At 39.0% G+C, this 23,464-nt stretch overlaps 1 protein-coding gene and 1 long non-coding RNA gene across 3 annotated transcripts in view; both read left to right on the top strand.

The window, feature by feature from the left end:
• The window catches only part of LOC140951127 (uncharacterized), a 104,467-nt gene that overhangs the window by 41,468 nt on the left and 39,535 nt on the right, over nt 1-23,464 (top strand). The window lies entirely within an intron of this gene.
• On the top strand, nt 323-22,434 carry LOC140949985 (uncharacterized). Of its 2 annotated transcripts, none has more exons than XM_073399138.1 (10): nt 323-1,044; nt 1,894-2,199; nt 3,646-3,696; nt 4,880-5,113; nt 9,249-11,362; nt 17,711-17,827; nt 18,490-18,583; nt 18,776-19,032; nt 20,194-20,302; nt 20,887-22,434. In XM_073399138.1, the coding sequence occupies exons 1-10, from the start codon at nt 357-359 to the stop codon at nt 21,789-21,791; spliced, it is 4,875 nt and encodes a 1,624-aa protein (XP_073255239.1). In that variant the 5' UTR covers nt 323-356; the 3' UTR covers nt 21,792-22,434. The 2 variants fall into 2 exon arrangements, with proteins under 2 accessions (XP_073255239.1, XP_073255240.1); XM_073399139.1 differs by having other exon boundaries at nt 2,014-2,199; nt 20,887-22,433.

Here is a 23,464-nt window from a genome sequence, read left to right as displayed (position 1 = left end):
TCCCCACTTAAATTGAGCTACTCCAAAAAATACGTGCTAAAATTTTCCTACCCAAACAAAATTTCAAACCCTACAAAATCCTGCGATCATCCCTGTCACCTGAAATCCAGAGATTCTTGTGAAATTTGACATTTCTTTTCTCGGACTGCCCTGAAAAACTTTCTTTGGTGTTATTACTGATGACTAATTACTTCTTTAGCCCTTGGAAAATGTAAAAGAGAAATAATATTGTGCAATATATATTTTTTAAATTTTTCTGGTACAAGGCTTTTGTCCACTGAAAATTAAAATTACTCCATTTCCTGGTGGATAATTTCGTCTTTACACTGTTAGCGGAAATCTTTAACCGAGACTCAATGGCACAGCATCAAGACCTCAAAAGAAAAGGAGGTGCTCCTGACCATCAGGCAGCAATAGAAAATGCCCGGCCTCCACCTCTGAGTATTGAAGTGCCTAAAATGAGAGATCTTCCAAACAAGTCAAAACCATGGAGTGATGTCCAGCTTCCTGTTGACATTCTCTTATTGACAGTGGAAGACTGTGAGTTCTTGGCTTGTTATACATACTTGACAAATGCCTTTAAAAGTTATCATATGAACCTTGGACATGTGTACTTTGGGACAATGGGTGAAAGTGGAGAGGAATCACTGAACGTTGCTTTGATGAGATGTTCTAAAGGTTCTTCTGGTCCAAGTGGTTCTTTAGTTACCGTCAAAAATGCAGTGGTGCAACTGGGACCCAAAGCTGTGTTTTCTGTTGGCTGCTGCATTGGTTTAAACCAGAAAGGCACCAACTTAGGAGATGTGGTTGTATCGTCTACACTAACAACTGATGAATTCACAGCCCCTGTAAGAAGGAATATTGCCAACCTGATCAGATTTTCAACTGAAGGATGGAATCCACCATTAAAAGATCCAGCAGCTGGAGAACAAGTACAGGTACACCGTGACAGCAGCATATTGTGTGGCGTTAATGAGCCAGCCATTCCCAAACAACGCCGTAAGTCAGAGTCTCATATGATTGCTTCTGAAAGGGAAGGAGAAGGTAAGATTTTGTATAAATCACTGTTTTTATAACAGTTAATGTTGGGTCTATATGCAGTGTCCAGAAATTGAATTTTACTAAGTTGCATGTCCATGGTACCACAGTTCATCATTATGGCAACAACATGTTTGAACATACCGTATTTACATATAGCAGTGTTGTTATTGTGGCCATGTGTGACTATGGCGTGTGACATAAAACAGGCTGTCTTTCAATAATTACACATAATCTTAAAGAATGTAACAGAGAACAATATATGTTGGTGTAATTGGCAATGGATAAGAACAGAGCATTAATATAATATTATGAACAACAAGGCTACAGATTAAAAACAATCGATTCCAGTATATGAAAGTCTACCCCATAAAGCTCTAGATCATATTTATTTTCACACTGCCTACCATTTCTGCATGACCGTGGGGTTTTTTTTTTATTGCGAGTAAAACACACACAAAAAAGAAAAAAAATTACACAAAATAAATAAATGGAAAAAACAAAGAAAAAAACAAATGGCGAACTTACACACTTACATGGCAGTACTTACAAATATTAAACTAGATTACAGCAGTGCTAATTCCATATATTACTGTACTTAGTATGATCTGTAATTAATTTTACTTTTTTTTAGGCTTTCTTTGTAGTGACCATGGGGTTGTTATCATGTCTACAAATAATTAATTAAGAAAAGTTCAGTTATTATTATAGTGAACTTGTATAATGTCAAAGCATTAATTTCCGTGTTGAGAAACTAAGAATATTGAGTTAAAATTCAGCTTTGTGTTTGTCAGGTTCCACCTGAAAAATCTCATTTTGTGTGGTCTGTATTATATTTTATCTTTCCATTTATAGGACTGTTTGCTGCAGCCCATGATTTGAACCTTGAATGGGTGATTGTTAAAGTTTGTCAGGTTTCACCTGAAAAATCTCATTTTGTGTGGTCTGTATTACATTTTATCTTTCCATTTATAGGACTGTTTGCTGCAGCCCATGATTTGAACCTTGAATGGATGATTGTTAAAGGGATATCACATTTTTCTGATGATGGCAACACTCCTAATGAGTCCTGGAAGTCATTTGCGTCCATCATGGCAGCTTCTCTTGTGTCCAACATGTTAAATGATCCAGTTATTTTTAAAGACTGGCCTCACTATGAAGGTATTTCACATCCCTGTTCTGATATATTATTAATAATGACAAACTTTCTGTTCAGGTAATTCTATAATTTTTGATTTACGAACATTTAAAATGGTTCCAGTTTTAGTGAAAAAAGTTATTTAATACATGGACTGCCACAACTTCTCTAATTTATAGTATTGCTGGCCAGTACTTTAATTGGAAGTACATGTAATGGCATGCACAATAGAAGATATACTGTTATATAGTCTTTCAACCCCTGCCTCCAGTTCTCCTCCACACCTTGTGTAAGTTAATGTTGACTGTGAGTGTAGCAATGACAGTTGCCTACCTAACAATATGTGAGGAAGTTATAATTTCCTGAAAAATTATTTTTTAAGTTTTCTGAAGCTTGTGACTGAAAATTTGCTAGAAGGAGATAAAAACATGCACCATGTTACTGACTCAGACACAAACATTGAAATAAAAATTGTGTTATATTTCCACCCTGGAACCCAGATTATTTTGCTAGTCAATTTAATTGAGGGTGAGATATGTCCCATATACGGCTATTTCGAGAATGGTGGTTGTTTGAAGTGCTCACAACAACCCCAAAAGGTATTGAAGGTGGTTTTGAGTTCACTGTTTTTCAAAGAAATTTGAATGAATGGCAGGAGAGGCCATGGACATGCAAATGCTAAAGGAAAGGAACAAAAGTAGATTCGACAGCTACAGTGTCAGGAACAGTGTATTGAGCATATCCCATATTATCTTTCCGGATTGTCGTGTGCCATTTTTTCTGACAACCTTTCTCAAAATAGCTGTATAAGCCCTGACAGTGCCGTTTCACATTCTCTTGTGAGCAGAGTTTGAAGTCGACACTCTTTGTGTTCAGGGGGAAATGAGGATTGATAATTTACAGTATGTGCCAATTAAGACAACATTAGGCTTGTAGCGGCAGAATTGGAAAAGGAAAGGATCTTTTCTGTTTAAAGTTTGGCTTGTTAGGGAAATGAAAAATTGACCAATCACAGAATGAAAAATGACTTATGTTAAGGAATTATCAGGATCGGATCTAGGATAAATATTGACCAATTTCCTAAATGGGCACTGAAGGCAAAAGCTTCTATGTTGTGGAAGCATGCTCCTCAGATTAATAATACGGGGTATTGGCCAGTTCCATGCTTCTCGGATGAGGCAGGAGAGCGTATCTAAAGCCAGTAAATTGGAAAAATAAAACTCGTCCAAACCATTTTCCAGTTACAACTTTTAAAAAAAAATCTGACAGATTTTCGTAAACTGGTGTGGATCCGTGCCTGATTCTAACTGTTTAATGTTAACTGAGGTATTCAGTTGCTGCTAGTGCACATACTAGAGGTCAGTGATGGGTTGCTGATGGCCAGCACAGTAAATATGTAATGAGAACATAAAACTGCTAACTTCAAATAAAATATATCTTACCAAATATTTTTTTCTGACATTTTACAGACCTGTCAATAAAGAAGCAGCCTGCAAGTGAGCCCAAGAAAAAGTTACCAGGTACCATTCTATGGAATCAATAATACCTGAGAAATATTATGTAACAGACTGAAGTTTGTAACACAATTAGACAATTAGACAATATTTTGAGGATTGAATGCTGAGATTTTATGCACATTTGTCTCTATGTTGGAGACAGGTTGCTATCGTCAGATGAGAGGTCAGAACAGCAATAACTGTGCCTGCTATAGGTGTGGGTGGCCTGGTACAGTGTAGCTTACAATGTGACACTAACCACTAGTAACATCTTGTATCATGTCCCAGTGAAATCTGCTCACTTGAACCTGTTCCAGATAGAGATAATAATTAGTTGAATCTCAGGTGGTTTAATTTTCAGGGGCACCCAACGACTGTTTTCTGTAAAATGTCTGTTCGGAGAGCCAAATATTGCCTAGAATTTTCTATTACTTGAGGACGGCTAAAAATTTCTAGATGACCGTTCGATTCATGTACAAATTTCGAAGCTCATCTAATAAATTGCCTAAGATTTTCTGAAGTTTAATTTTTTGCATTTCACTCCCCAGGTTTGGCAATTTTTCTTAGAAAAAAGGAGGCCTAAAATTTGCGGATTCAAAAATGTGATGGAAAGAGGAGTCAGAAAAATTCTCTCCTTCTTAATATATTAAATTACATCTAAGATTTTTGGGAACAAAAGGAATTTTCCGAGGTGTGCAGTTGTGATGTAAGTCTTGTAACTTGACCTCTAACCCTAATCCTACCCACCTACACCAAACTGCAAATCAAACCCAACTGTGGAATCTTAAGATTGAATCTTTAAAAGGTATCACTTAATAACACAACAGAATAATTGAGAAAAAATCTTCATGTACCATCATTACAGTACATGTAAGTAATTAATTAGTAACAACCTTCGATGTGATTACTACTATAAGTAAATATAAAAATATTGTAGTTTAATGCCTTATTTATGTATACTGTAACATAACTAGGAGACGTTTATCAACTAGTTGTGCTGTTTTCACCATGCACATGTTTAGCCTCCCAGCAGATGTTCTTAGGGCCTCGTAACCGATGGGGTAGGTACACATAACAAAACCCTAAGAAAATCTGCGCAGGAGGCTAGTGCATATGCTGCATTCATATGTTACTCAAGCCTTAAGCATTTAATTATTTATTTTTAACTTATACAAGTTCTTTTTATGTAATTAAAATCTTTTTACAGATTCTGTATGCCTTGAGAAGTGCCAGAAACGTCTGAAAATGATTTATAGCGCAAAGAACAAAGTCAGAATCATTCCATGGGACCAAAGCTCTGCTGTTGATATTGATGAGATTTACACACAGTTGACTTGGCTTAAGGAGCACAGGAAACCCAGTGGTGTGACACAAAACAAGCTTGGAAGCTACACAGAGATATTCAACGGTGGAAAGCGACTTTTGGTTTATGGCAGGCCAGGTATGCACTCTAATTTTTTTTTTATTATTTCAAGCACTGCATGCGGAGGAATTTAAAAAGTGCCAAGTGAGGTACTCAACAAATGTTTATATGGGCAGGCTTCGCCCCGAGGTCCAAACCATTACCCTTGGCATGTAGTACTTCCAGGAACACTGGAACACCCAAAAAACCCGGAACACCGCTTATAACCCGGAACACCGCCCAGAAAACCCGGAACTCCCCCCAGAAAACCCAGAACACCCCCAGAAAACCCGGAACACCCCCCCAGAAAACCAGGAACACCCCCAGAAAACCAGGAACATCTTCCAAAATACCAAGAAAAGCGCAAAATCTCTAAAACCATATCGCGCAAGTATGTTACAAAATAGGTTTTTGGTGTGTGGTACTCGTACGAAATTATAAGTACTAAAAAATGTATTTGTCGAGTGCCAAATTTCAATGTGAAATTATCAGACGTTTCGGGAATAACCCCTTCATCAGTGTAAAATGTCTGCCTCAAAAAATAACGCCAAAGCTTGCGCTTAGCACTTGTGTGTGCGCTGTTAAAAAATAAACAAAACACATGCGAACGCGCGCGCGCTTAACTCACCTAAAAGACTGTCCGAACAGACATGCCAAAACATCCTGGTAGAAAGGGTGGTGTCCCTTCCACAGCTAGAAGATCATGCCCCAAGCTAGCAATAAATGAACGTGTGAAGCGTTTATATCCTCAAAGCAGTGTTCCTAATATAAATCCCTTCCTTTTAAAACAAATGAATTTCCGAATAAAAGTTTGTCAAGGATGCAGGGAACCACCTCAGTCATCATTAGGAACAGTTACAGACGCACCATTTGATTTTTGTGTGGCCAGAAAGGAGCGGCGGACTTACAAAGACCCTCAAACGGGATAATTATGCACGCACGCTCGGGTATCGGATGAACATTATCACCTTCGGGTTGCGTGCATTCAAGCAGCTGAGCCGTCATTTGTGCCGTGTTCGCTGGTCATCCCCGACGGGATGACATCCCCCATTGCCTCTCACAGGGTGCCACAAAAACTACATTACAAAAGAGTTCGGTCTGAGAGCCTGTTGGATTTAATTCATCTCATTATTATTATTATTATTATTATTATTATTATTATTATTATTATTATTATTATTATTATTATTATTATTATTATTATTATTTTCGTGTTTCTGTGCCTTGTTTGACCGGTTTATATAGCTGTTGAAGTTCAATTTTATATCTGCTTCTGCTTTATTATTCTTTGTTTTAGATATGTTTTGCATGGTAATAAGTTAAAAGTGAAAAATAAAAGTTAACTAAAGTTACAAATGAATCCCAACATAAAAAAATATAACTTGCAAATCTTTCCGTGTAACGCTTGTACGCTGTAATTAATTTGCCTGACATCGTTTCCATTTAAACACTAATAAGTGTAGAAACTTTTTTGTATAATCATCTTGGGATCATCCCATGATTTTAAAGTGGATTCCTCTTTCTACAATAGTGCTTGACGTTAAGTTGCACTGAAAAGATGTTTAGTTGCCAAGAAAGAGTTGTTTCATTAAAGAAACCAACAAAAGGTAGAGCAATTGTATTGTAATTGAAAGCCTCGTGTCTTGGCTCTTTTAAATTGTTTCTATTCATGGTTCTTATTTTCATATTACTTCGCGTCCTCTTTCATTTTTTTATTTTTATTTTATTTTATTTATTTATTTTTTTTAGATTTTGCGCTTTTCTTGGTATTTTGGGGGGTGTTCCAGGCTTTTTGGGGGGTGTTCCTGGTTTTCTGGGGGGTGTTCCGGGTTTCTGGGGGAGTGTTCCGGGTTTTCTGGGGGGGTGTTCCGGGTTTTAGGTGGTGTTCCGGGTTTTTGGGGTGTTCCGGGACGTTCCGGTGTTCTGGTGTTCCTGGAAGTACTACATGCCATTACCCTTTCATGTACCATTTTTCACGAAAAAAAGGTACCCCTTTCATATACCTTCCATTGACAAATGGTACCCCTTTCACATACCTTGTTTGTGACTTTGCATCCCTTTTAACTGCTGTAAATGCACTGTCTTTTCAGTAGGAATCAGTCACAAAAATAGAACGTTTTCTCAACTTAATAAGCCATAAAATTCATCTGTGAGCCCTTTTGGCCCTTTTCACAGACCCAAATGACAGATTTCCCTACTCTTTATTAATATACTACAACTAGTGAAATCCCTACCCTTTCATATACTTGAAGCCTGAAAAAGATACCCCTTTCGGGCGAGCCTCCCCATATAGGCCATCATAGGGAGTACCCCCCTCCCCTGGGATATTTCAATCGATTCTTGTCTAACAATCCTAGCCTCATAATCCTTCTTCAGTTGAGTGTATTTTACTGTTGTACCCCTTTCAAACCTTCCATTGAGAAATGCTAGTGGAATCTATATCTTCAGTGGGTTCTCGGAGAAAAAGTCACTGGGTTGGTTTACCACTGGGTTTTTCAACTTAGTTGTGTATTTCCCATAAAAGCAGGAAGGGGTGGTAGGCCTTACATTCTTACAGTCATGAAAACTTTGAACACTTTATATAAACGATTTACAGTTTTTTATGTGAGACTGACTACTTGTACCCTCCCTATTTTTTTTTTGTCAGTGGTAATAATGTTTTATATCTTTGCTTCTTTTAAACAAATATGAGCAATGAAATACACCGGTCTTGAAGAAGTCGTGATAGAAAGTGACTGGGGAAGCAAAAAGTCAGCCGGGTAGAAACAAACTATTCTCCAGGTATCGGGGAGGCTAAATTATCACTGGGTAGACTGGATTAAACCACTGGGTACGGTTTCAGTGGGTCTTTTACAGAGGGATGTCAAATTTGTGCAGGTTCCTGAGTGCCTCATAAAAAGGTACGGTGGCCATGTATTAAAAATCAGGGCCACCCAACAACTTTTTTTAAATTAAAATAACTGATCAGAGGAGCAAATATTACCTAGAAATGTCCCGTTTTAAAGCTGTCGGAAGGGTATAAACACCGTCTAAGATATTCTGAGTTTACTACTTATTACTAACCAACTTTCGGGGGTCGTCTTTTACACTTTTTTCCCCAAGATATCGCGATTACCGTTCAAGAAAGGTTTCCTGAAAATTTCTATATTTCTATGAACATATAGCAATTGTCCTCAAACTTTGACGAGACCCATCAGGGTAGCTAACAGTTTTGGATGAGGCGAAAAAGCCACCTAAAACTTTCGTGACGACCAAAGTTTACCTTACCTTGCGAGCACAGGCTACATTCAGCTCATGCCGTGGAAATGACAAGACATCTGAACAGATAAATAGTTTTAAGGGCAGCTCCAAATTAATCAACCATTCTTCTCAAGCATGGAGAAAACCATTTGATTCACTTCTGACCCATTTTGAAACATTCGGTCGTATGGGTGCCCCCCGGGGGGGGTACTTGGGTATTTTTTGGGTGGGTATGTTCCGCCTGGGACTCCAAATTGGCACCCCATTCTAAAAAAAATTTCCCCTAAAATTGATACCCCGTTCTAGAATTCGCCCTAAAACTCATACCCCGTTCTAGAAATGGGCCAATTTTTTATACTCCGTTCTAGGGTGCGAAGAATACAACAGTTTGCTTGTTAACGCATTGAACCGTATTTTTAAAAGCAATCTGTCCTTGAATAATGTCAAATGGCTGCTAACAAAACTGGAGCTTTCGTGCGTTCGAAATATTATACCCCGTTCTAGAAAATGCCTCTGAAATGGATACCCCCGTTCTAAATCAGGAGCTTCAAAATCACGACCCCGTTGGGCGGCACATACCCGCATAGGTAATGTATGGGAGTACCCCCCCCGGGGGGTGCCCCTGTTCAAATTTCCATGGGCAAGAATATCATTTCCTAAAGTCCACAAATAAATACATACTCAATGGCACTCATACCATTTTCCACGGTCTGAAAATAGACGAAGCTTGTCAGGTACTGTTTCATGATTGAGATATTTTTAAAAAGCTAGTATTTGGTTACCGCTAATGATCATCTTATAAACTGTATTTTGAATGATTTTCATGCTCAAAGCTCTTGTTTCAGACGTGATTGTATCTATCAATGTGTTTTATCTTAGAAGTGCTTGAATCAGAAATTGTTTCTCTAACTGTGGTTCATTTGTTGTTATCCAGGTATTGGTAAGACTGTTTTTACCAAGAAAGCCGCTTTTGACTGGTCCCAGCAGAGATATCAAGAAACGATAGGAGCCTTTGAACTTGTCCTTCTGATAAGATTACGTGATGTCTGTAATCTCCATGATGTTCCATCCATTTTTAAGGCTTCTCAGCTGCTCGCCAATGATGGCAAAATTTCTGTTGATGATCTGTACGACTACGTTCTAAAACATCAAGAAAAGGTCTTGCTCATCTTGGATGGCTATGATGAGTACAGTGCTGCAGGGGAGCAATCGCCTGTTGATGAAATTTGGGAGAGAAATCAACTGAGTGACTGCTGTGTTATAGTTACCTCGAGACAAATGACAACTGACAAGTTGAGATTGCCCAGTGATGCCCAGTTTGAGATTAACGGGTTTGACGATGAGCGCCAGAAACAGTTTGCTCAAAGATTTTTGAAAGATGAAGATGATGTTCGAAACTTCCGTTTCTACTTGCAGGAACAACACCTTAAAGACTTGGCGGAGATTCCACTTCTTCTGCTGATTTTGTGTCTACTCTGGAAAGAAAAAGATCGCAAAGAACTACCCAAGAAACGCGTAGAAATCTTCAATCAGTTCGTTAAGACTTTGTTTCATCACATGCATGAAAAACAGTCTGCTGAATCGGTGTTTAACATTGAGGATTACTCAGCTGAATTATATGCATTAGGGCGCTTGGCCTTTGAAGCTCTCATGGATAATTGTATGTACTTCCCGAGAAGTGAATTACCTAACTACAATCTGATCGAGAGGTTGATTGAAGTGGGCCTTTTTCAAGTTTTGAATATGTCAAGTTTAAATCCTGAAAAGGGTGTGTATTTCATTCATAAATCCCTGCAAGAATACCTCGCGGCAAGTTTCCTGAAAGAAGAGCTGATATTATCTAAAAAGAATGAAAGTACAAATTCCTTATCAAAGTTGGACTCGTTTGAAAAGATCCTCAAAATGAATGAAGTGTTAAAATTTTCTATTGACCTGTCAGAAGAAGCCGCGCGCGAGATTGTGATTCATCTGATGAAAATGGCGTCGAACGAAGAAGGACTCACGAAGTACACCTTCGACAGCGAAGCACCGTCAGATGAGGATTTTTCAGAAGACCAAATAAATTTTCTAACACTCTCCACACAGTTGTTTTTCTACTGTTCAGCTGAGACAAAAAGAAACCTCTTTCCTACATTTCTTTCCTCTTTCAAAGGAGTTCTTTTAATTGAAGCAGACCAGCTAAATGATCTTGTGAAAGAAAAGTTAGTTGAAACTACCGTAAACGTAAATTATGTTTTTTTCACTTATATCGACGAGTATACAGAGCAAGACTATAAAAACTTGATAATTTTATCTGAACAATTAAAGGCTTTCTTTGTAAGTTGTTCAGGAGAAAAGAAAGCATCAGAATTTTTAAGCAACTTTACATGGCGTCCAGTTGATGAATTTTTCCTAAAGAAAGAAGAAAACAACACCCACCTGTATTTTACACAAATTGTTAATTCATTTGGAGTCCGTTGTCTTGCTCATGATATGATAAAGGCACTAATAAGTAAACAAGAGACAACAACAAAGAATAAAAACGTGAATGGTGATGAGTCAAGTGAAGAGAGCAGCAGCAGCTGTTGTTCAAAGCGTCATGGTCTCTCCAGGGTTCGGAGGATTGAAGCTGATGATGTGAACAGGTCAGAGGTGGAACAGCTGATTGAGATGATGCCGATTATCACCGCTCCACACATGATATGGGTTGAGGGTATATACCGTGAAGTGTTCGATGCTGAGGTAACAGAGTCTCTGCTGAGGAGCATCCCAATAACACACAAACTGGAGACATTAGAACTCCTTGGTATTAATGTAACATCATCACCTGCTGTGGAGTTCATCGACAGGTTATTTAAACAAGATCTTCCAAACTTGAAGTGGCTCAACATGTCATACAATCCTCTTCTGGGTGAAGGAGTCGACAGCTTAATTAAACATCTCAGCTGCGCTCCTCACCTGTGGTCACTGGGGCTTGAAGAAGTGAAGATGACTCCACAGCAGGTAATGGATCTGTCATCAGCCATCAAGCAGCACGGAAACATCACTGAACTGAAGTCAGACTACCACGTAAGTTTTCCAATTTTATCGCAATTTGTTTCTTTATTCTTTGTTTACAGTTTATTTCTACTCAGCTCTTGCCTTTCGCCATTTTCCTTTCTTTGTCATTTTTATACTCGACAAAACACGAGATTTACTTTTTGAAAACAAATCGCAAACTTTAGCAGATTCAAAGTATCGTTTTAAATTCATTTCTTTCAATTGATTAAACTGAATTAAAAACAATGTTTTAACCGAGAACAAGTAAATTAATTTGAAGGTTTCTGCACTTTGAAAAATAATGGATCAGCGAGCAGATATGAAATTTCTCTTCGAGTCTGGTTCAACTCGATGTGAGCTCACTTATAACAAAAGGCAGGTACAAAAGTCGGACCGGATCAACTCGGACCGCCAGTCCGGGTGGGATCAACTCGGATCGAAGAAAAAAAATAAAATAAAATTGGACTCGGATCAACTCGGATCATAAAAAAAACTCGGATTATAAAAAATACAACAACTCGGACTATAAAAAGAAAAATAAAATCAGTCGTATCACTTAACTTTCACCCGCCATTTTGTTTTTTTCTCACGAACTCGTGGGTAAATTTTATTTTTATTTTTATTAATTTTAATGATACACTAGTGAGCAGCACACATACACTTCCAGTGAACATTTTCAACTTGGAAGGAGCAGAAATCATGCTCGCCCGGGACAACGAAAATTTTCGTACCCCGGGCGAGAATTGAACTCACGACCCTCCGAATACTACATGTTTATCGAACGTTCCAACCACTGAACCGGGATGGTCGCGAGTTCGATTCTTGCCCAGGGAAATTTCCTTTGTCCCGGGCGAGCATGGTTTCTCCTCCTTCCAAGTTTAAAATGTTTACTGGAAATTTATGTGTGCTGCTCACTAGTGTATCATTAAAATTAATAAAAATAAAAGTAAAATTAATTTAAGCAACCACGAGTTCGAGAGAAAAAAACAAAATGGCGAGTGAAAGTTAAGTGATACCGACTGATTTTCTTTTTCTTTTTATAATCTGAGTTGTTTTTTTTTATGATCCGAGTTGATCCGAGTCCAATTTTATTTTTTTTTTATTTTTTTATTCGATCTGAGTTGGTCCGAGTCGATCCGAGTTGATCCGGTCCGACTTTTGTACCAGCCTTATAACAAACACTGTGTTACATAACAGCACACAAAAATTCCACAATATTATAAATTTCAGAATCAATTTTAATTCATTTTTTTTTTTTTTTATTGACAAGAAAAAAATTTATTACAAATACTTGTTATTTTAACTATGAAAAATAATATATATATCTATATGGCAAAAAACAAACTAAATTTGTAAAGGAAAAAAAACAAACAAACAAACTAAATTCAAAGGAAAAAGACGCAAACCTGATAAGTGAAACAGTATAGCAGTAAAGTGTAGCTTGAAGGAAATGACACTAGCATTCACGTATCTAAAGAAGTTTGTCCCATGTTTTTTTGAATTGCGATAAGCAGTTAGATCTAAAAGCTATGGTGCGAAGAATATCAATTTTGTTGTAATGACGCACTAGAAAACTGTCAAAGTCCAGGACGCTGTTGCGTACGCTTGTAGCAAAAACATTATATTTGGCGACAATCAAACAGTAATAAGCACTTCCCAGTTATTTGACTCTTTGTGCCAACCATATAGAATAGTGCTTTCAGATAAAGTCAGTTTGTGATTAAATTTTTCGTGCCACCAGTTAGAAAAACAAGTCCAAAACGAAGAGGATACACTACAGGTAATTAACATATGTTTTAGAGATGGACTTTCAAGGTTGCATAAAGGACAAACATCAGTATCAGTTATGCGCGCGCGGAAGAGGCTAGATTGGGTAGGTAAAATGTTGTGAATAATTTTGACTTGGAACATGATCAGTTTTGGTTCTTTCAAGATTTTAAACGGGAGCATGTAGATGTAAGGAATTTCCTCTTTGGTGAACCCATGATCTAGAATTCTGCCTTCAGCAGTGGGTGCTGAGAAGCTTTTATCAAGTATGGAAGAATAGGCTTCTTTTGTGGAAAAAAGCTTCAAGGATGTTTCGCACTTTTCAGATTCATCATGCACGCCTGCTTTGACTCGTAGTGCACTTTTCCATTCAGTTGGTATGGCTCTTAAAAGGCCGTAATAAGTGGTAAAAGGAAATTCAAAGTTATATTTCTCTTTCATTTCTGATAAGGTAAGAAATTTAAGGTTAACATTTAGAAGGTCTTCGATGCAACGAATTCCACTTGTACACCAGGATTTAATATAAATCGGTTTTCCATCAATACATATGTTACGGTTATTCCAAATTATTTGTTTTTTTATGGAAATTTGCTTGTCACAGGTTAGTCTTCTGAAGTCATGCCAGTAATTTAAAATGGTGTGGTAAAACTCCGGAAGGTTCTCTAAGTTGAGTAGCTTAGGATCGTAGTCGCATTCGATGAGGAACTCTAGACCTCCGTATTGGTTAAGAGCTTGATTTGGGATTTTTTTCCACGAAGCGTTACTTGATTCAGCAATACGCTTTATCCAAGCAATCTTTAGCGACCGCTCCATGATTTCAAAGTCAATCATTTTTAAGCTTTTTTAGGCCCCCACAGTGTTTTTCACCAATGATAGTCTTTTTCTTAATTTTGGGAGGCTTACCCTCCCAAATGAAGCCGAAAATAATCTTATTAATTCTGTCTATAAGGGATTTAGATACGGTCAGTAACGAACTGCAATATATGAGTTTCGACAAACCTAATGTCTTGACAATATTGATTTTGCCAATTAAAGTTAGCTTTCTTTTTTTCCAGTTGTTGAGTGTTGTTTCTAAAGAACAAACCTTTTCTTCAAAATTAAGGTTGTTGGCTTGCTTTAAGTCATAGGAAAAGTGTATACCAAGGGCATAGACTGGTTCTTGGGGCCATTTAAAACCAAACGGCTTGTCTTTGCGCGACCTCCAACATCCTAATCACAACGCCTCGGTTTTGTTTGTGTTAATTTCGAGACCACTGATCTGCTTGAATTTGTCTAAATGTTTTAGTAATTGTGTGACAGAATCAAGATCTCGCACCAAAACGGTGGTATCGTCTGCGTATTGGGTTATCTTAATTTCATTCTGACCGACTTGGATGCCTTTAATAGTATGGTCTTTCTTAAGTACTCTAGCTAAGAGTTCGATTCCAACGACGAAAAGGAGGCCAGACAGTGGGCAACCTTGTCGCACACCTCGCTCGAGAAGGAAGAAGTCCGATGCATGACCATTGTGCAGTACACAGCTCGATGCTTGGTTGTAAATAACTTGAAACCAGCTGAGTATGTCAGGGCCAAAATTAAACGTTTGTAAAGCGGCTCTTAAGTAGTTCCATTCCATTGTATCAAACGCTTTTCGAAAGTCAAGAAATATGGCAATACCGGGTTTTTCTTCCTGCTTAGTGTGAGACATTATATCTTGAATTAGTCTAACGTTTTCACCGATAAAGCGTCCTTTAATGTAACCAGTTTGGTCAGAGTTTATGATTTTAGGAAGGACTTTTTCTAGTCTTTTTGCAATAGATTTTCTCAGAATTTTGTAATCAACGTTTAGTAGAGATATGGGTCGCAGGTTTTGAAGTAAAGTTTTGTCTTTGTTCTTTTTGGGGATGAGTGAAATAATTCCGTGCTTTTGGCTGATAGATAGTGAACCTTTTTGGAAAGCATAATTAAAACTGGCAGTCATCTCAGTGCCAAGGTCACTCCAGAAAAATTTGTAGAATTCTGCAGAAAAACCATCAGTTCCTGGCGTTTTATTGTTTTTAAACACTTTTAAGGCAGTTAAGTATTCTTCTTTTGAAATCATGCCTTCACACAGTATTTGTTCGTTTTCATCTAGCGGATCAATATTCTCTAAATTAAATAAATCAGATTCAGGCAGATTATCCTGGGAATTTTGCGACTTGTAAAGAGTTTCAAAAAAAGTTTTTTGTTCTTGTAGTATCTCAAACTGATCACAAGTTACCTGATTGTTACGAAGTTTGAGCCTTGTGACTGTTTTTTTAAAATGATTTCGTTTTTCCAGGTTGAAGAAGTATTTGGAATTTCGCTCACCAAACTCATGCCACCGAGCTTTGCTCCTAAGAATGGCGCCTTTTGTTTTTTGTCGCATGATCGTTTGAAGGCGCAATTTTGTCGCGTAAAGCTCGTTCAATATTCTTTTGTCGCTAGGGTTTTGTTCACACTTTTGCATAAGTTCATTAACTTTATTTTGAAGGGCAGCCTCTTCATTCCTCTTGTTCTTAGCTTTGATTTTTAAATACTTGATTGTGAATCCGCGAATTTCCATTTTAATTAAGTCCCATTTTAGACCTAAGTCATCCAGGTCAGCATATTTATCTTTGAAATCCGGTAGACTTTCACGAATTGCGGAAGTGAAGTCTTCGTCGTCTAATAGAGAATTGTTAAATTTCCAAAAACCAGGAGCTTTAGGTTGCAATAAATCTTCTGTCTTAAGATGTAAAGTGACAGCCGAGTGATCAGTTTCAGGGGCGTTAATTATATTGCAAGCATGTGTGTCACATGCTTGCAATAAATACTTACTTTTTATAAAATGATGAATAACAAGCATAAAGTCAAAATATGTTCAGTTCATGTTCAATTCAAACAAATAATTTGCAAAGTGAGAGAAAGAAAGTTTAACTTACAGTTTCACTTTTATCGCTAAGGTTTCCTAAAATCAGTCAAACTCAAGAAAAGTTTGTTTGAGAGTCCAGAAAACGAAGAAGTCTTTTCAGAGGTGTCCTTTTCTTTGAGTGTTCTTTGCGTGTCCTTTTTTAAATGACCTCGATCGCTCAGTAGCGTAGGTGTTTTTAGATAACTTTCCACAAAACAGACAATTCCTCAAAGATACTTGGGTTCAAATTTAACGCCATACTTTTTATCCTAGGTAATTGCACTCCACTATGGTATTAACTGTCAAATTTAGTCGGCGACATGCTTTTCCAGCTTGACGACAAACACTATGGCGTTAGCAAATCCTGCGTCGCTTTGTGTCTTTAATAACTTTTTTTCCTGCTAGCCTCCTCAAATCCTTTGACAAATTCTGCAAATGACAGAGTAAATAAGCCGAATCTTTCTCTCACTCACGTTTTGACGTTGTTTTCGAATTCTTTTTTCAATTCCCGTCCATCTTGAGCATTTTTGCGTTGAATTTTTCCTTTGATGAGCAAACTCAACTAAAGTGAACAACAAACTACAAAATCAACAAACTGTCATTCAAAGTGGCGTGAGAGAAGGCTAGTGACGTGGACACAGCTGATTGGTTAAATTTAAGCACATGAAATATTTCTGTCAATCATGATATACCACGTGGTAGCATTTTCCCGCATTTTGTTTGCGTATAGCGCCAGCATTCCCGCCTTCCCACATTTTTGCATTTTTCGTTCCGCACCTATGACCCTGCATTAGAAAAAGAAAACTACTTTCTGTTCAAAGTGAGTGTTTCTAAAATACCTTTCGCCACCAAAAATTACTTTGTCTCACTGATTGCTCTTGTTTTTCTTGTTTCTAATTAAATCATCATCGTTACAAAAAACAAAAACAAAAATACCGTAAAATTCCGAAAATAAGCCCCGGGGCTTATATTTTTCAAAGGTTCTTTTTGAGGGGCTTATATACGGAGGGAAATTTGCGTTTCAAAATCGATTGAGCTAGTCTTATAGTTGGAAGTAAATTTACCGTTTTTGCTCATTGTTTTACTTTGTATTTGAGGGCAATTTTCCAAGTACAAGCCCCCAGGGGCTTATATTTGGGGGGGCGATTTAACAGAGGGTTTTTTGCGTTACCGGTTTGGGGGGCTTATATTTGGAGGGGCTTATACATGGAGGGGCTTATTTTCGGAATTTTACGGTATCAGGTTTGGCAGAGAAAATTGAAGGTCAATCATTGATTATTAAAAACTGTGTGTCCCCTTTTTAAACTTTTGGGAGTCCACATGATCGTGTGTTTCAGACCTTTTTCCCTCCCATAATTGAAAAGAAACAACAACAGTTGGAGTTTACACTGAATGTAAAGCTAGTCAGGGAATTTATTCCACTTATCTACCGTTACCACCCTCCCCTCCCCCACCCATTTTGAACCCCCTCTCCAGTGATCTGAAGGAGTTTTTCATTCTATTATATTAGAGAAGTGACTCTCTCTTTTTTTGTAATTTGGTTAAGTTTCCGCAGCGACCGCTTGACAATGAGATTTGACTGTATTAAGGTTTTGTTGCTGTACGTTCATTGCACCCGCGTAGTCTGAACTTGCTGATAATGGAGTTTTAATCTTTATATTGTTTCTTGTTTCCTCTGGTCGCCTGAAAACCTTACATTTAATGTTTGTTTCGTGTTTCAGGAGCTCAATGGCGATCCCAAGCCTGAACACGAGTGGCCATCAGAGGACTATTGGAAACGTTGGTTCGCTCGCCGCTTTCCTGATTCTTCATCTGGATTAGGGGACGATCAGGAGCAGGTGGGTCATAGAAATACGGTCAAAGGAATGCATAGTTTTGACATGAGTTTTGTTTTTGAAATTCATTTCAGTTCACTCCTTGTAGTGTAGTTTTAATCAATGCTTTGTATAAGATTTACTTAGCAAAGGTTATTCTTCAACTTTCAGTGATTGCAAGTGAAGGTCTGTTTTTCTGTTCCTTGGTCATTGGACATGTGAATTGCATTCAAAGTAACCGGCACCGTCGTTTTGCTCATCAGCGTCGCGGGTCGTCAGTCCCAATGTCTCTTCTGGCGTGTTTTATCAGATTAAAAACTCCTCATTTGGTTTAAATTTTCTTCATGAGGTGTACTACTGAGTTTTCATGTCTTTATGAATTTGGCCGTTATTTTTCTTGATATTCAAGATTTTATTTACATTCCATCAACGAGACACGAACTTAGTTGTTGGGTTTACGTCACGTAGCTTGAGGCTTGTCGGAAAAATTAAATTGACTAAAAAGCATAGCGTTAATTCTTGTTACAATTGATCTGACTAGTCAATGTAAGATCACGAGTTTGACCTGGTTTGGGACTGAGATTCTCTCTCTTTGTGGTCTGTTTTCACAACTAACTGAACAGATGCTTTTTACTCGACCATCTTATCAGTTTATCACCTCTTGCTGTCTTCTATCACCTGTATAGATTCTGGAAGAGACTCACCCCAGTGTTCACGCGCCATTCGTGGTTCACGATCCCGACACCGTAGGAACATTGCCAGTGCCTCCCGATCCTAATGGTAAGATTTCAACTTCCCTATTTTTTATTAGCTTTTTTGAACAGTTCGCAGCACCAATGCGACGTTTTACACAAGTCCATTGCGGTCAAGCGTCACTTAACTCTCATCTCATCTCATTCATGATTGAATGAACTCATGAGGAGCGGGAGTATTACTTGTGGGATTCTAATTTCTACCTTTTACTTTCTACAGCCGGTGTGGTTTTAGCGGAAGCTTCGAATCCTGCAGAGCATGGATCCAGCCACGGCCAGACATCCTTCAGTGGGTACCTCCCTCCTCATTATGATTCCCAGCATCACTCCTCCCCTGATATCCACACCCATCATCACAACACCCCGTCCGCCATCTTTGCACCTGAAAGGTCCTGGAGATATCCCTACCTCAGTGGATCTGGTCTGTCTACAGTTACACAGGGCGAGTCCCATTTGGAATGTTTGTTCGTTAATGAGGTAATGGATCTGGATTCGGAGAGCCTTTCTTAAATGTTATATTATTAAACAGTGGTGAGACGCCTGCTAGGTAAGAAAGTTGTTGATAAGTTGAACTTTAAGTCCTTCGCTGTTCTGCAAGAGTTATGCTCGTGACGAAGGTTTTAAGGAGATTTGTCAGACAGTATTCATCTTCACTATCATTCCCCTTGTGATAACCTGGTACCAGGCTCCATGGTTGGGGAAAGTGGCGAATAGAACGGAGCACAAAAAATCGACGAGGAAAGCAAGCCGAGCGGGGGACTGGGGAGAAAAAAAAGCGGCTGAACGGGGCTGAAAATTTTTAAGGGGACATCAAAGCAAAACGCTACGGCGGACTCTACCACGGCAATCGGAAGTAATTTGGTGAAAACCATGGGTAAATCCTTCTACATCGGAAGCAGTAGTCTGGCCTAGTACAATAGACACACTACACCCCTATTTTCCTATCACGGGAAACTAAGTTATGGGACGAAACTGCGAATGCTACGACACTAGGCATGCCGAGTAATGAGGGTTTGTGACGTCCACCGCCACTAGGGAAGGTGGGAGGGGGGGGAACCTCAAGGTTACTTCCACTGAAATCAGTTGAACTGGCCAGGAGGCGGGAAAAAGCGAAGAGAAGGCAGTGTTGCATCATGCCACTAGCGCGCAAACGCGACATGACGGAATTTAAAGGAGTTTCTTATTTCCCGCGTTACGGGATTATTATGTATGCAGCGAGAATAGTTAAATTTTGACTACTCACTTAACCCGTGTAGAACAATTGTTGTAATATAGAGGGAAAAAAAACGCGGCGCCGGAGATTCGCTGAAAAAAAGCATAAAATAATATTGAGGGTTCATTTGAAGAAGGCCCTATTTAGCCGATCACAAAAGAGGAGTCACGGTCGAGCGGAAAGTGCTCCACACTCAGTCCCGGGTTTGGCGCTCGACTTTGTCTTCTTCCTTAGCGCTCGGCTAAACAGGGAACTTTTAAAAAGCAACGACGACGGCGACGTCAAGAGAATGGCAATCAAAACAACCACTTTGCACGTGCATCACGCTTTTTTATACATTTTACGTTTGAAGCAAATAGTTATTGCTTGACAATCGTATGAGGTTATCAGCTTTTTTTCTTTCTTGTCGCCTCTCAAATCCACAGACTGCTGCAGCGTTGCAGAGGAACACTCGCCTCAGTACTAACGATTCACCGCTCCCTGTTTACGGTCAAGAAACCATAATACCAATTCCATTGGCTCACTATCGTGCTGGTAAGGCTTCCTTTTTTTGTCTGCTCCTGTCAAAACTACAACAAAATTCTACAATTGAATAAACGCCGTGAAAGATTTAAGCACTAATATGACAATGTTTAAGGACTTCCGGCGCTTGAAGTTCTTATTTTCCCTGTCGAAAAATAGGCAAATCCCAGTTCGCGTTTTTTGCCTTCCACGGCTTTCTTACTGCCGAAAGTTTGCGTTTTTATTGACCCAGACGAGAGAGGAAGGGTTATTTCATGGTCAAAAAAAAATATTTCTTCTAGCGGGACAACCGCGGGAAATCACGAGCTAGCCAGGATAGGATTCGGTATATTTTGCCCGCTCGCGAATTCAGTCGTATTACAGAAAGCCTAATAAAATAAAAAAGGCGTAAAATGGCACCTTTTTTCTCGTCTGTAATCGTTACTTTTCCGATTGTTTATTTCCTCATGTTTTGTTTTGGCAAAGTATGTTATATTGCACCGTGAAAAGAGGGTTTGTAACATTGGAAAAGGACGAAATCTAGTTTATGACTTAGTGGCTTTCGCTGTATCATCATATACTTGTGGAATTCTAATTCCTTCTGTTGTTCCCTTTAGCGGAAGTTCCTATTTCTGTGGCGCATGGATTCAGTGAAGACACATCACTGTTCAGCACCCACCATCACAGCGCCCCATCCACCATCTTTACCCCTGGAAGGTCCTTGGGTAGCGAACCGTATCCTGGTGGTTCTGGTATGTCTACCTTCACACATCCGCCTGAAATGCAGGGATTTTGTTCCCCTTATGGAACGCTGAGAAGACCACTGCATGGATTACAACCACAAACTACAATTCCTTCCGCGTTTAATCTTAGCGGTTTGGGTGTGTCTACAATCACTCACCCGCTAAGAATCCAAGAAGCGCCAACATCGTCACTCCACGGATTGCAACACCAAAGTACTATTCCAGATGTTCCGAATCTTGCTGGTTATGGTTTATCAACCGACACCCTCCAACCACAAATCCCAGAATTGCGTGCCTCGTATGGAACGCCTAGTCCGTCACTGCATGAATTGCAACCGCACCATACATTTCCAGACGCTTCTTATCTTAGTGGTTGTGGCCTGTCTACAGTCACCCACCTACCGGGTATCTCCGGGCGTTCTTCCCCGTTTGGAACAACAAGACCGCCACAGTATGAGCTGCAACCGCAAAGTGCAATTCCAGGCTATCCGCATCTTAGTAATCCTGCTACGTCTTCAGTCACACACCCGTCAGCAATCCGTTTTCCCTCATATGGAACCCTAAGACGCCAACTGTATGGAACGCAGCTGCCAAGTGTGATTTCAGGCCATCCGCATCGTAGCGTTCCCTTTGTGTCTTCCTTCACACACCGGCCAGTAATTCCCGGACGTTTTTCTCCGTATGGAACGCCGAGATCACATCCGCCTAGTTCCCAAAGTACAATTTCATTTATGAGCGAGCACGAGCAAAATGCGGACGATGAAACTGATAGGTCTTAAGCAACATTCCTAGTGTATACCTTTTAGGACAGTGTTAAATTGTATAAATTTTCAAAGCTATGCCGCATTACAATAGATTTGTAGTGTGGTTATCACTGTAAATAAATTTGAACTGTAAGACACGAAGATATGTGTAATTCTGCTGTGCAATGTGGCAGCGAAAAAGCTCAATCCTTTGGCATGGATGAATCAACAATAGAATATCTCGAGCTAAAATGACGACGGCAATCTCCCCGAGTTTTCCTGAGGGGAGGGGCGTCTGTACAGAGGCTACGTCTCTTGCGGCGCGGAGTGAGGAGTCCGAGAATCAACCATACGACCTTGTACATAAATTCATGACAATCTGAGTATAAATTCTCTTTTTCGCTGTATTTTAAATATCTGGTGTATTTTATTTTTGGAAATAATTGAGTAAACGTTTTGGACACAGACAAAGAAACTCTAATTTTGCCGTGTTATTTGTACCGTTTTTCAACGCTAATAGGATCATGTCCTTGAAGTGACCGTAATTAGAAGAGAATAGGCTGCATTTTAGGCTATCGAAAAACCCAGCTTTTTAAAAATAATGTTCTCTTTATTAGAAATGCACTTTACCTGTCCAGACAAAATAAGAGATTTTGGAAAACAACGAAAGCTTTCGTCGCGCCCCTTCTCCCTACCCGACTGACTGCCCCTGGGTCTCCGAGGATGAGGATAAGAATGCCTTGCTTCCGCTTGGAGCTACTTAGCCTTTTGTTAACATTTACAAAACTTGTCGTAAGTTAAACTGGTCAATTTTTTTCTTTCAGGATAATGACGGGTTTGTCATCTTACTTAATGCGATGAGCGGCTCTATTACTTCCAGTCTTGAACATCACCAGCGTTAAATGAATGAACCATGGTCTGAACAGTGGTTTACAAAGTATCTCATTGGAGAAGGGTACTTTATTACAGTGGCTAATCCAGACCTTCAGATTAGAGGGGGGGGGGGGGTCATCCACACTCTGAGATGAGGGGGGGCCTGGTCTCCAAAAAATATATATTTTTCGGCCCTTTAGGCCACATTTTGGTCAAAATATAAGGGGAGGGTCCGAACCCCCCCCCCCCCCGGGCCCCCTCCCCTGGATCCACCACTGTATTATATTGCTGAAAGCCCCCAGGCAAGCAGCACACTAATCTTTGGGCGTCCTGTGGTTTCTTGGGTGTCCTGTCGTTATTTAGACGTTATAATCTGGATTGATGTTTGTCAGGATGTTTCTTAGCAAGTATATCTAGAGGTATCATTATAACTTTATTTCATATCATACACTCTCATTGCATCATTCTAATTGCACTAAGTTTAGCGCATTATTGTGCATACAAACAGATACAGAGTATTTTTGTATGACTGTAGTAAATTGTGTAAAACCTTGACCTAAATAACCTTAATGAGCGGTTTTTATGTGCATTGTTTTGCACTATTAGGGAGTTACAATATTAAAGATTTAGATCAAGGCTTTACAGAGTTAACAGTCATACAAAACAACTGAAACTGTCTTTAAAGCAGCACAGCAGTGAAGAAACTTATTACTTAAATACAGAAGTTTCACCATCCCTATTTGAAAAATCTACAACTATGTGGCTGACTTTTTGTCGCAGTTGTTTTTTTGGTATTATTTTCCTTTGTACTTTGTCTATCACTATAATCTTACATT

This window comes from Porites lutea, chromosome 10 (assembly GCF_958299795.1).
Source record: "Porites lutea chromosome 10, jaPorLute2.1, whole genome shotgun sequence".
NCBI lineage: Eukaryota > Metazoa > Cnidaria > Anthozoa > Scleractinia > Poritidae > Porites > Porites lutea.
The sequence above is the reverse complement of the archived record's forward strand: the minus strand, read 5'-3'. Positions and strand labels throughout refer to the sequence as shown.

Bases quoted from the DNA above. Each gene is read 5' to 3' on its own strand.
- LOC140949985 (XM_073399138.1), top strand. From the start codon at position 357: ATGGCACAGCATCAAGACCTCAAAAGAAAAGGAGGTGCTCCTGACCAT. The intron at 2,200-3,645 runs GTATTTCACATC...GACATTTTACAG, and splicing joins AGACTGGCCTCACTATGAAG to ACCTGTCAATAAAGAAGCAG. The intron at 19,033-20,193 runs GTAATGGATCTG...TCAAATCCACAG, and splicing joins AATGTTTGTTCGTTAATGAG to ACTGCTGCAGCGTTGCAGAG.